The sequence below is a fragment of the Danio aesculapii genome, chromosome 19, assembly GCF_903798145.1.
Source record: "Danio aesculapii chromosome 19, fDanAes4.1, whole genome shotgun sequence".
Classification (NCBI taxonomy): Eukaryota; Metazoa; Chordata; class Actinopteri; order Cypriniformes; family Danionidae; genus Danio; species Danio aesculapii.
Window position 1 is genome coordinate 48858598 of NC_079453.1, and position 14810 is coordinate 48873407.

Genomic DNA, 14810 nt, shown 5'->3' on the forward strand with positions numbered 1-14810 from the left:
ATTAGAGGAAATACTGTGAAAAATTCCTGAATCTGTTAAACACAATTTGGGAAATATTTCAACTGATTATGATACAGATTATATATAAATTTTAAAAAAGTGTTTATTACATATACATAATAAATATACTGTATATAACACACACACACACACACACACACACACACACACACACACACACACACACACACACACACACATCTTATGTCAAAACAAACTTTTATTCTGAATGTGATTAATCAATTGCCTTGCACTAATAATATTGTGTTGTCTTGTTTTCTTTCTTTGTTTTAGGCAGAGATGGTGAATAATGCTCTGCAGGTCCAGCGCACTTTCCTCAAAATGGCCATGACCCACCAGGAGCCATCAAAGGTACAATTAGGGTGCTAATTAAAAGGGGTTTGGTAGGGTTTGACTCCGCTAATTAACACTTGATTCCAGAATGTCAAAAATATATGTTTGCCCTTTAAATAGTGAGAAATAGTTTGCTCTGATCTGTATCTTAAATATTATTATTAATTAAATGAATAGATAATACAAATACACATTTGACCACCCCTATAACGGATCATACCATTGTGAATGCATGATTGTGGTCAATATTATACAGTTTTTCGATTGTCTACAGAACAAAACACTGTCCAATGATATGCCCAATTAACATAGCTTGCCTAATTAACCTAGTTAAGCCTTTAAATGTCACTATAAGCTGAATACTAGTATCTTGAAGAATATCTAGTCTAATATTATTTACTGTCATCATGACAAAGAGAAAATGAATCAGTTATTAGAAAAGAGATATTAAAACTATTATGAATAAAAATGTCTTCTCTCGTTTTCCAGTTCTGGGTTGCAGCTGGAAATAACAAAAAATAATTATTTCTATAATTATAAATATAATATTTTTAATTTTCTTTTCGGCTTAGTCACTTTATTAATCAGGGGTCGTCACAGCGCGAGGCCGGCCAAGCCGAGCGAAGCGATGACGTGCACTTACTACATCAGAAGCCGCGTCATGGTGGTTCGCGCGCTGAGCGTCCGACCGTACCATTTGTGTTGTCTGTGGGTACATCCAGCATTGTTGTTTGTCCTGTTTTACAGGAAAGATGTTAAAGGTTGTGGGTGTTTAATGTTATATGTTTTTATGTGTCCTGTTAAAGCAGACGGGAGCATTTAATGTTTAAAGAGATGCCATTTAAGGCGAGTTTGAAAGTATATTTTTATACTTTTTAGAGAATGGCTTGCGCCAATCAATGGCGTATAAAGAGGGACGCCAGACTCCAGTTCGGGGTCAGTTTACCTGGCGAGCGAGCGTGCTGTGGCAGAGCCGTGAGCAATTTTCTGATTGAGTGGATACTTGTACAGTGGTTACGTTTGACTTTTTTTCTTCTTCTTTGGTTTGTTTTTGTGTTATATATATATTCGTCTTTATACTTGATTTATTGATTTGATACTTTGTATTTTTGTATATATATTTTTGGACTTTTATGCACACTGGATATATTTTGCACTGGACATTTATCCTCCACATTACTGTAAATAAATACCACCTTTTTTTACTCTCCGAGTCAGGCCATTGTTTATTATTTTTTTAGGGGTTTTTCACCTTTAATTTGGATAGGATAGTGGAGGTTACAGACTGGAAAGTATTAGGAGCAGAGAGAGGGGAAGGGTCGGCAAAAGACCTCGAGCCGGGAATCAAACTCAGGTCAGCGCGAGCACCATGGTGCTATATGTCTGCGTACTTAACCACTAGGATATTGGCGCCGACAATATGTCAGATTTTTTTATTTTATTTATCATATGCTAGAATAGTTGGCGGTTCATTCTGCTGTGGTGACATCTGATGAATAAAGGGACTAAGCCGAAGGAAATATTTTGTAAATAAAAGCAATCTTGGATGGTTTAATTTGAGAGAAAGACTTGTTGGCGTTCATTAGTTTCAAGATTGCGCCTTGCAGAAGAGTAGCACTCATGCTTTGTTCAACTTTGTCTTTTAATGAAAGAAAGTCAATCAGGACCAAATGAAAAGAGAGTAAATGATGACAGGCTTATAGTTTTTGTGGGAACTGTCCCTTTAAATCTGTGTGTAGTGTTGCTGTGGGCCTCTCGTGTGTTCAGCCATGCGAGTCTGCTTCTGTTCACATAGGGATTACCTCTCCGTGTTAAAAAAGTGCCAATGCGACACATTCCCGGTGCATTCACACACAGCGACGATGAGGGGGAAACCAGGGGCCCGCGTGATGTCATGACATCGGACTGCGCTTCACGATCCCAAACAGGAAGAAGATCTCAGGCCTCAGCTGATTGGTCTGGAGCAGGATGGAGAATCAGGCGCCGGCCAAAACACATGCGCTATAGGTGAATTGTGTAAACTAAATTGGCTGTAGTATATGAGTGTGAATGGGTTTTTTCCAGTACTAGGTTGCATCTGGAAGGGCAGCCGCTGTGTAAAACATGCTGGAATAGTTGGCGGTTCATTCCGCTGTGGCGACCCCTGATGAATAAAGGGAGTAGGCTGAAGGAAAATGAATGAATGATTTCTTTTATCTTTGCCATGATGACAGTACATAATATTCATTCAGTCATTTCTTTTTCTTTTTGGCTTAGTCCCTTAATTAATCAGGGTTTTTTGTTTATTTTAAATTTTTGTTTGATTAATTTTATTTTATTTTATTTATTTTTTATTTAATTAAATTTTTATTAAATATTTTTTATTTTATTTTTTTATTTGTGCCGTTTTGTTTCTTTTCTTTCTGTTTATTTTTTACTTTATTTTATTTGTTATAAATTTTTTTGTATTTTTTATTTATTTTTATTTTTTTGTTTATATTTAGTTTTTTCTATTTTATTTCATTTTATTTATTTGTTTGCCGTTTTCTTTTTCTTTATTTTTAACTTTATATTTATATGTTTTTTCTGTTTTATTTGTTCTGTTTTGTTTATTTTAATTTTTTTGTTTATATTTAGTTTTTTGCTATTTTATTTCATTTTATTTATTTTTTGGCCATTTTCTTTTTATTTTTAACTTTATATTTATATGTTTTTTCTATGTTTTATTTGTTCTGTTTTGTTTATTTTTAGTGTTTTTGTTTATGTTTTGTTTTTATTTTTTTAGTTTATTTTATCTAATCTAATTTTTATTTTATTTTATTTATTTTTAATCTGTCTAACATGCTTTCAATATGTATCTTTTAAAGCACTACAGAAAAAAGTTTCATATTATTTATTATTATTATTATTATTATTATTATTATTTATTATTATTATTTATTATTATTATTATTATTAATTATTATTATTTATTATTATTATTATTATTATTATTTATTATTATTATTATTGTTGTTGTTGTTGTTGTTATTTTTATTATTATTATTATTTATTATTATTATTATTATTATTATTATTATCATTATTATTTATTATTATTATTATTTATTATTATTATTATTTATTATTATTATTATTGTTGTTATTATTATTATTTATTTATTATTATTATTATTATTATTATTATTATTATTATCTAAAATGTTAATATATATTAAACTTCTTTTTTTAACATTTAATAAATGCCGCCTTCATGAACAGAACAAAAAAACCTTGAAAAAAAAAACTGCCCCCAAACTGTTGACAGGCAGTGTTTATGAATTTCTTTGCTTTATACAGGTATAATGTTGTTTATAGGTGTGTGTATTCATAAATACATAATAAACACACACATATATTATGTAAAGCACATTTTAATTTTAGATGTGAATAATCTGGATAAGTTGGCGGTTCATTCCGCTGTGGCGACCCCAGATTAATAAAGGGACTAAGCCGAAAAGAGAATGAATGAATGAATGATCCTGATTATTAGTGCTGCAGTGATCAGTTTTATGTTTGTTTGTGTTTTTAGACTGACATTCACATTTTGTCCTTTATAAACGCATCAAAAAAATGATCTTTCCTGCTTGTTCAAACCACTTATTTAAAACGAGTTGAATCAACAAAATTCTTGAGGCTTTTTTGGGACAAATGAATTGTTTTATGTTCAATCGACTTTAACATGACTGAATTGTGTGGAGCTCAGCATTATTTACACTGAACCTTCATTGAGTTGCACTTCATAAAGGGCAGATATCCATAAAGACAGTCATTCAGTTCATAACGGACAGGTATTTCTGTCATTTATGAACCTAAATATGGGGCGACACGGTGTCTCAGTGGTTAGCACTGTCACCTCACAGCAAGAAGGTCACTGGTTCGAGTCCTGACTGGGTCAGTTGGCATTTCTGTGTGGAGTGTGCATGTTCTCCCTGCATGTGTTGCTGTGGGTTTCCTCTGAGTGCTCCGGTTTCCCCCACAGTCCAAACATATGTGCTATAGGGGAATTGGGTATACTAAATTGTCCGTAGTGTATGAGTGTATGTTCTGGTCCTCCAGGTTGAGCGTTGGGTTGACAACCCACCTCATAAAAACTAGATGTTACGAAACACCAATATGGTGCGGCTAAATATCAACTTCGATATAAATGGCCCTGGGAGTGAGTAAATACCTAAATATAACTATTTTTAATTATTTAATTGACACACAAGGGTTAAACCATTGTGAACACTTAAAACAACCAATAATTGTGCTGATTAAATGTAATAATAAAATAAAGACAGAACTGAAGGGGTTTTCTCCACACGGATTCCCACAAATCTGAATGGAAAAACACTCAACCTGAATTAGATCTGCCAAAAAAAGACTGCCGACTATCTGTGACGTTCCTACTGTACACACACACACACACACACACACACACACACACACACACACACACACACACACACACACGCACACACACAGCTTTGCAATAATTCTCAAATACTGTTTTTTTGTTTATGCATATATAAATAAATCTTACAAATGTTCACTCACTCATACACACACACACACACACACACACACACACACACACACGCATACACACACACTATGTTTAGCCCTTGTCGCTCTCTGTCAGCAGTGTGAAGTGTGTGTCGCTCTCAGGAGAGATGCTGGACTGATGCCCTAAACCTCTGGCTTTTCTCTCTCTGTGTGTGTGTGTGTGTGTGTGTGTGTGTGTTTGCGGGACTGAGCTTGCATTCTGTGGCTTTTTATGGGCATGTTCTATATTTGAGGCAGCGTGTGTGTGTGTGTGTGTGTGTGTGTGTGTGTGTGTGTGTGTGTGTGGTCACGTGATGCGCCTGTCGCTGGTCGAGGAGTGTTTGTGTGGCCTGCGAACTGCAGCTGTTTCTCTATAATTCTTCTGTGGCTTCAGGACTAATAATCGGTCTCAGGGATCATATTCAGCTCTTTTGATGTGTTCAGATGTGTATTAAATATTATACTTTAAAAAATGCTCATCAAGTCTTTTTTGTGTGTAGAATATGTACAAAATCAACACTGTAAATAATGCAGGGTTCCACACAGTTCATTCATGCCATGCCAACACAAATCTATTAAGTTAATGTAACAAATGTAAGTGGATTGAACATAAAACAATTAAGTTATTCTGTATAAAAAGTCCATAATTGAGTTGTTTAAGCTCATTTTAAATGAGTAGTTTGAACAAGCAGCAAAAATAATTTTTTAAGTGAACATTTGGGTTAATTTTTTTAAGGAGTAAATTTAACCCAGTGTTTGGTTTAAAACAACCCAGCATTTATTTATGTCTGCAAAATGATTGCGAATAGTTTGTGTGTTGAATTTAAACAAACAATTTATATTTAGTTATGTTCAACTTAATTTGTTTGATTAAATTCAACTCAAATAAATTGTTTACTACCACTTAACTTAAAGATTGAGTAAATCCGAGGAATCATCTTTGAATAATTTATTTTCAGTGTGTATGTCTTAATTGATGGACGTGGATATGGAAAATTATACATTTCAGTGTTCTGATATGTGTCTGATTGTATGTATAGAATAATTATTATTTTATTATTTATTCAATTCAATCAATTATTTTTTTCATTTTTATTAAATTCAATTTGTTATTTCATTGTAATTCAGAAACTCAATTAAAGTTAAATAATGAAATAAATAATTGTTAAAAATTATTTTAGTCTTTTATAATAAAATAAATATAGATCATTCAGGATTTTTTCAGTAATTGTGTGTTGAATTTAAACAAACAATTTATATTTAGTTATGTTAAACTTAATTTGTTTGATTAAATTCAACTCAAATAAATTCAACTCAGAGTTCAAGAATTTTGTTTATTTATTTTTTAAATTTAATTTAATTTAATTTTTAATTTAATTAAATTTTTAGTTAATTTTTATTTAATTTAATTTTTTTATTTAATTTAGTTTAATTTAATTTTTTTATTTAATTTAATTAAATTTTTTATTTAATTAAATTTTTAGTTAGTTTTAATTTCATTTTATTTATTTTATTTTATTTTATTTTTATTTTATTTTAAATTTAGTTTAATTTAATTTTTTATTTAATTTATTTTATTTTTAATTTAGTTTAATTTAATTTAATTTAATTGTAGTTTGTTATTTATTTGACAGTTGATTATATAATTAACTTTTAATATAATTATAAATAATTATCAATTAAAATATTTGTTAAAAAGTAAATAATTTAATTTTGTATATAATTTTTTTCTATCATTTTTTTCCAGTTAAATTACAAATTATTTTATTTTCGTTTATTAAGAGGGTATTTTCTGATAATAATTATAATATGTGGAGATGACTTTTTTATTGTTTTATGCAGTAGTCATTGTAGTAGTGATAATTTATATTTTTATATATATATATATATATATATATATATATATATATATATATATATATATATATATATATATATATATATATATATATATAGGTAAAAATAGAGCAGTCTGAGTGCACACTTTAGAGTTAACCAGCCCAATGCAATCTCAGTATTTTGCTGTGTAATTGATAATCTCTGCTGTTAGCTCTGGTCTGGCTTTATTCATAGCTCAGAGATAGACAGGCTATTTCAGACCCGCTCCTCAGCTGAGCATGATGGGAAGGGAAGTTCAGAACGATGCCGAAAAAAACAAGCGCATCAATGTCCGAAAGTGGCTGAAAAAGACACCTTTGTTCGCTGAAATGAAAATCATGCGCATGTCGTTATTGGAGGAATTTATGCAGATATGATGGTCTTTCACTCCCACTCACACTCTATCACTTCTTGTCACACAGAAACCCTCGAAACAACAGCGCTTCAGTCTGAGGAGTCAATATAGATGTGCAAATACACAACAAGCTTTTCTTACTTTGATTGTTTTGTCTTGTTTCTTGTCCAAATATCTAAATATTCTGAAGCATTTTCTAGACGAGCAAAAAAAATACTGTGGTGTTTGCAGAAATAATGAGTCAAAATCAAGTGAGTTTTTCATTAAAACAAGCTAAATAATCTGATAATGAGGTAAACAAAATAAGCTTGTTTTTATATTTGACATAAGATTATTTTGCTGACCCCATTGGCTGATTATTTAGCTTGTTTTAAGGAAAGACTCACTTTATTTTGACTCATTATTTCTGAAAACAAGACGTGAAGCAAGAAGTGAAGCATTATTTGCAGTGCACTGTCAGTGCACTGTTCATGTTTAATTTATTTTTACACACTAATGTTATTTCCATTACATATTAGCACTTATTTATTAGCTACTAGTGCTCATTTATAAGCTGGCAGCTAGCTCTCTGCAACTCTCACATGGTCGCCCACTGAAGCGAAGCATGGCTAAGCTTGGTCAGTACCTGGATGGGAGACCACATGGGAAAGCTAGGTTGCTGCCGGAAGTGGTGTTAGTTAGACCAGCAGGGGGCGCTCAACCTGCAATCTGTGTGGGTCCTAATACCCCAGTATATTAATGAGGACTCTATACTGCTCAGTGAGCGCCGTCTTTCAGATGAGACGTTAAAGTGTGGTCCCGACTCTCTGTGGTCGTTAAACATCCCAGGATGTCCTTTAAAGAAGAGTATGGGTTTAAACATTAGCTCACTGGCCTCCTAACCATCCCCATATCATAATTAGCTTCATCACTCTGTCTCCACTCCACCAATCAGCTGGTGTGTGGTCTGGTGGATGCTGCACACTGGTGGTGGATGAGGAGATTTCCTCCAGAAATGTGTAAAGCTTTGAGTGTCCAGAGAAGCGCTATAGAAATAGAAGGAATTATTCTTTAGTTACTAGAACCTTTTAAAAAGATAATAGATGCTATTTATTTATTTGATACACTCTAAAATGCTTGGTTGCTATTACCCAGCACCTGGGTCAAATAAAATATCATTAAAATTTTATTTCAGACATTTGGGTTTATTGGTACATTACATGCTAAAAATGTTGGGTATTTTTATGTCATCTTTGGGTCAAATGTGGACAAACCCAACAGCTGGGTTTAATAACGTCATTTACATTTTATTTGTAAAATGGTTTTACAACATTTTTTATATGTAAACCCAATGGTTGGGTTTGTTTATATTTTATTTTGTTTATTCTTTAACTCAACATCTGGGTCAAATAAAATATCAACAACATTTAATTTAATGAATTAACTTGGTATACTAGTATACTATATGCTAAGGGGTCTTTTTAACTCACCGTTGGGTCAAATATGGACAAACCCAACATTTGTGTTAAGAACAACAACATATATTTTATTTTAAAAATTAACCCAGTGGTTGGGATTGTCCATATTTGATCCAACGTTGATTTTACTCTGTTGTGTTCTGTTGATACTATAGCATATAAAAATGCTGGGTTGTTGTAACCCAATACTGGGTCAGATATGGATAAACCCAAACTTTTTTCACATTGAATTTAAATATATTTTTAACTCAACAATTGGGTTTATCCATATTTAACCCAACAATGGGTTACAACAACCCAGCGTTTTCACTATGTTAATACTTCCATGGACATCGAGACATCAAATGTTAAACATGGACAAACTCAACCATTGGGTTAAAATTTTAATTAAACCATTTTATCTAATAATTAGTTTTGTCCACATTTGACTCAAAATTGGGTTGAAACAACCCAACATTTTTTAAAGTGAACTAGTTATTTGTTAGGAATTCACTCTAAAAATGTATGAACTGCTTTAACTCAACTTTGGGTCAAATATGGACAAACACAACTATTGTGTTACATTTTTAAACACACAATTTTTAACCCAACAGTTTGGTTTGTCATTATTTGAGCCAAAATTAGATTAAAACAACCCAGCGTTTTATGACAAGCACTATTGCCTGAAGAATAAGCATTATTAGAAAATGAATAAGTCCTAGAACTTACTTAATGGAAACGATACTAGCATCAAGTAATCACGTACTATTTAAAGATGCTGGGTTGTTTAAATCTAAAGTTGTGTCGGACAGACCCAATCAGTGCATAATTTTTTTAAAAGCTAAATTTAAATGGCTTTTTTTAACCCAACTCTTGGATTGATCAACATTTGTCTCAATGTTGGGTTAAAATGACCCAGAATTTGTTAGCGTGTAGCATGAAATTAGATACTAGTTTGTTTTCTAGATTGAATGTTCATTATTTTCCCATCTGTCTTCATTATTAACCGCTGGTTTGATGAGGTTACAGTCAGGTCAGCGGTGCTCTCGAGTGGCACATGAACCTGACCTGAAGAGTCTAAATAAAAACAAGAGGCATTTTTAGTCCATCTTCCTCTTTCTTTCTCCCACCGAGTTCTTATAAAACAGACTGGATCGGTGGACATGGCAACTGCTGAAACACAAGCACAAATACAAACCAGTAGATTCGACAAAGGAAACAGTGTGTTCCCGCTGGCCTTGTTCAGAGGTAAACTGTAAACAGCAGAGGGGGAAAGGGCCTTACAAGGCGAGGGATCTCCCCGACACCGCTGGAATGCTGAGACTCACTGGACGCTTCACTGGAAAAAACACAGCCGCTATTAAAAGTCCGCTTGGGTGCTTCTGACTGCTCTACGCTTGCTTTCAAAGACTAGTGCAATCCAAATTGGAGATGTGTGGCTTTTACTTAGTGGCTGTTTCCAAAATCACCCCCACACCCTTAAATAGTGCACTATTTGAGAAACCGTTTGTAGCTTAATTCTTTTGGATCCTAAAACAAACTGTATAAGAAACTAAACAATGCACAGGTGTACAGGACAATACATAACAATGGAAACAGAGGAAAACAACAGGTCATACAAATGATCTGTTTCCATAGTTACTGATTATGCTGTGCACCTGTGTATTGTTTAGTTTCTCATGACTTGGCTGGATTACTGTAATGCTTTGTTCGCTGGTTTCCCAGCATCCTCTAATAACAAACTTCAACTAGTACAAAATGCAGTAAAAAAGAGTTCTTACCAGGTCTAGAAAATATGATCATATCACCCCAATTTTATCCTCCTTACTCTGGCTGCCGGTAGAGGTTGCACCGACTAATCGACTAGTCGACTTTAATGCTCTGCAGTGACGCTTTTTAGATTGACGTCGACTAGTCACGCTGCGCAGATCACACGGTTTGACTTGAAATACATGGCAGCTTTACACACAGCTCACTGAACGAAACTGCCCTCAGATTATTTACAGTATTATTTTTGAATGTTATTTTTCTTATTCACGTGAACTTTGAGTGAACTTTAAATCGTCAAACAGATCCAAGTTAGATCACTCCATGCTAATACCCTAGAGCAGATGCTAGCCAATCACGTTTACGGAACCCTGGAAAAGTAATGTGATTGGCTGTTGCTCTCTGCAAAGTGTAGACGCGGACATATTTTGTGAATGAACCTTGAAGCATGCAGAAACTGTGAAGTGCGCAGCCGCGGAGGTGTGACAAATTTCACAGCGTGTGTAAACATCATCCTCGGTGAAGATGTGCAGCGAGGAGACGTCTAATGACCAAGATGAGCCAGTAGCCGCGAAAATGGCTGACATGAGCAGGATTTTGAGCAGCTTTCTAAAGTTCATGATCATAGCGGTAAATATGGCTTGACGTAACATTATAGCCTTTGTCTTTCGTATGTTATGTTATGAATAACTTCACATGGATCTGTGTGCTGACGACGTATGCTTTACTTCTGCACTAGAATATCTGCTATTGTTACATTCTTTCTAGAACGTGCAGTGATCAATGTGTTGACTGCATTTATTTAGCAGTAAAATTAGCCTGGGTGCTAATGTTGCATTATTAACGAAATGAATGTGTTGACTGCGCATTTGTTTTGCACTATAATCAGTAATTGATAATGTTGCATTGTTTTGCAACGTGTTATGAGCTGTCAAAGAGCATGTGAATATGTTTTTCTTGCAAATAAATCACAAATTGTGGCGTGTTGCAAAACATTTGCGTCTTGTGTTTTATTGAGGACGTCGTCAACAGTATATAATAAAAGTCGACCATCAAAAATCTAAAGTCGTTCAACCCCTAGCTGCCGGTTAAGCTTTATATTGATTATAAAATATTGGTTCTTACCTATAAAGCTTTAAATAAGCTAGTTCCTGTTTATCTAACCAACCGTCTGTCTCGCTACAATCCATCCTGCTCTTTAAGATCTCAAAACTCAGGGCTTCTGGTAGTACCTACAATAGCAAAGTCTACTAAAGGAGGTCGAGCCTTCTCATTCATGGCTCCTAAACTCTGGAATAGCCTTCCTGATAATGTTCGAGGCTCAGACACACTCTCCCAATTCAAAACTAGATTAAAGACCTATCTGTTTAGTAAAGCAAACACTCAGTGCGTCACTTAGCGGTGTGATACAGGAATGTGCTCCACGCAGGTTTCTGCATCTCGTTTATATACACTATGAACAGCAGCTACGCTATAATGTGCTAATAATTCTCTATTTCTACCTGGGGACACTCATCCCGAGGCCCCCAGAGATTATGCAGCGCCACTGATGCGATCCAAGACCATCCAAGAAGAGATGATCCCAAGGTTTCCATAATCCCGGACAAGGCCGTATCCTGAGCAGCTGCTGTGGTGGTCATGGAGGAGTGGAGACATGAGACTGATTCCTGTGACGCTCCAGGGACAGACGAGTCTTTGTTGACGTCTAGCCTTCTCCAGCCTCTGGCACCTAGACTGCAGCTCTACACAAGATGTTTGGCCAGAGGAGAAATGGTCGTGCCCAGCTGAAGTTTGTTCCTCGCCGCTGTTGCCACTGGCTTGCATGGTTTGGGATCTGCAGAGCTGCGCATCGTTGGATCTAGACTATGTGAAGCTGCTTTGACACAATCTACATTGTAAAAGCGCTATACAAATAATGATGAATTGAATTGAATGAGTCTAGTGACTGACTCAAATGACTCGTTCAGAATCAGATTCATTCATTAGGGAAATAGCTCAGTGTTGCTCTGAGATGTCCTGCTCCAGCTTTGAACATTTTCTATTCCCAAAAAATGTCTGAAATGTAACTCGCTATTTCTTGAGTACTCCCATTTGTAATGCTTTACCTGATGAAGGCCATGTCGGTCGAAACGTTGTGACATTAAAGACATTTTGAGAGCTAAAGTGGCAGTGTGCCGATTTTCTTTGGATCTTTTTCATAAAATGTAACTCACTCAATATGAACCTCTCGCTTGTTGTTTTAGAGAATGATTATCTTTCCTGCTATTCAGGACAATGGCACTCTTGCTTGTGTGATATTATTAAGCTATATCATATCTTACAATAACACAAACCTATTTCTGCTTTCATAACTTGAATTACAGGCTCATTCTGAATGCATTATAATGGGCTTCATCATGCAGTCAGTGCTTTTAGAGCAATGTCAGCAAGCATATCATTAAATCAACAATTTTAATATTATCAGAAACAATAAGCATCATATGTCCCTAGTTGTCCACTTATTTTTAGGCGATGCAATCTAATGTCGGGCAGCATGGTGGCGCAGTGGGTAGCACAATCGCCTCACATCAAGAAAGTCACTGGTTCGAGCCTCAGCTGGGCCAGTTGGCATTTCTGTGTGGAGTTGGCATGTTCTCCCCGTGTTGGTGTGGGTTTTCTCTGGGTGCTTTGGTTTCCCCCACAGTCCAAACACATGCGCTATAGGGGAATTGGGTAAGCTAAATTGTCTGTAGTGTATGTGTGTGAATGAATGTGTGTGGATGTTTCCCGGTGATGGGTTGCAGCTGGAAGGGCATCCGCTGCATGAAACATATGCTGGATATGTTGGCGGTTCATTCCACTGTGGCAACCCCAGAATAATAAAGGGACTAAGCCAAAAAGAAAATGAATGAATGATCTAATGTCAAAGTAAAAACTAGATTATTTTGCTTGCCCCATTGGCAGGTTATTTAGCTTGTTTTAAGGAAAAACTCACTTCATTTTGACTCATTTTACAGTGCTCAGCATAATTGAGTACACCCCATTTTGAAAATGAAAATTTTTCTCCATTTCTCAGTGAATATAGGCAGTGTATTTTGGTGCAATAAAACAAAACTGATTTATTAAACAGAAATATTTATTAAAATAATATTTTAGTCACCAAACATTTGGAAATTGAAAGATAATACAATTAAATTCAAGCAAAATATTGCAAGAATAAAATACAACCTAAACAATTTCAACTACATTTTTACATTTTTTTGCTTCTCTTTATTTTTTTTTTTTTTTTTTTTTTTTTTTAAATTTGTATTTAATATTTTTCTATAACATATACATTTCTGTTTACTAGTGTTTGGACTGTTATTGTAAGTTACTTTGTTAGAGAAGCTCCAGATTTGACTTCAGTACTGACTACTCTAATGTACAGTTGAAGTCAGAATTTTTAGCCCCCCTGTTTATTTTTCCCCCCAATTTCTGCTTAACGGAGAGATTTTTTTCAACACATTTTTAATCATAATAGTTTTAATAACTCATCTCTAATAACTGATTTATTTTCTCTTTGTCATGATGACAGTAAATAATATTAGACTAGATATTCTTCAAGACACTTCTATACAGCTTAAAGTGACATTTAAAGGCTTAATTAGGTTAATTAGGTTAACTAGGCAGGTTAGGGTAATTAGGCAAGTTATTGTATAACAGTGGTTTGTTCTGTAGAATATCGAAAAATATATAGCTTAAAGGGGCTAATAATATTGACCTTAATATGTGTTTTAAAAAATTAAAAAACTGCTTTTATTCTAGCCGAAATAAAACAAGTAAGACTTTCTCCAGAAGAAAACATATTATCAGACATACTGTGAACATTTCCTTGCTCTGTTAAACATCATTTGGGAAATATTTAAAAATGAAAAACAATTGAAAGGGGGTTTAATAATTCTGATTGCAACTGTATATGCACACGTGTTAAACCCCTATTTTCACAGACATAGGCCTACGCCACACTCCACCCAAACCCCAAGGTCAGTGACCTTTACATAGAAACACTTTTTAATGCGGCCTAAAATCACGAGAACAAACTCGAAGCCCCAAAATCTCTAGTTGACGTGTGTTAAACCCCAATTTTCCCAAGGACACAAACACATACATGTATATTTAATAAACGACACAAACAAAAAGCACACACTTAGTACATGCAAACAGTAAATGTGCCAACATGGCGTGAAGGAATATATATAAAAAAATTTATAAATAAATAATTCACATGATATTAGACTTCTTTTTTTCCACACATATATATTATATACATATTTTTCACACACACATATATATATATACATCAATGTATAATGTAAGGAAGATAATTTTGGCCAGTGATGAAGGAGAGTGAGTGAGAGCTTAGAGGAAGTAAAAACAGAACTTGAAGCGATCAGTTGAAATGAAGGACAATGCACAACCACGGTCGGACATTGTCTCTGACCTTTGTATTTCGTTCC

General features: G+C 34.2%; 1 protein-coding gene across 3 annotated transcripts in view; it reads left to right on the top strand.

The window, feature by feature from the left end:
* Positions 1-14810, top strand: part of cap2 (cyclase associated actin cytoskeleton regulatory protein 2) — a 74834-nt gene that overhangs the window by 25268 nt on the left and 34756 nt on the right. For all 3 annotated transcript variants that reach the window (XM_056479450.1, XM_056479449.1, XM_056479451.1), the window contains one exon: positions 295-372. In XM_056479450.1, the coding sequence (XP_056335425.1) occupies positions 295-372 (78 nt within the window). The remainder of the gene's footprint in view (positions 1-294; positions 373-14810) is intronic.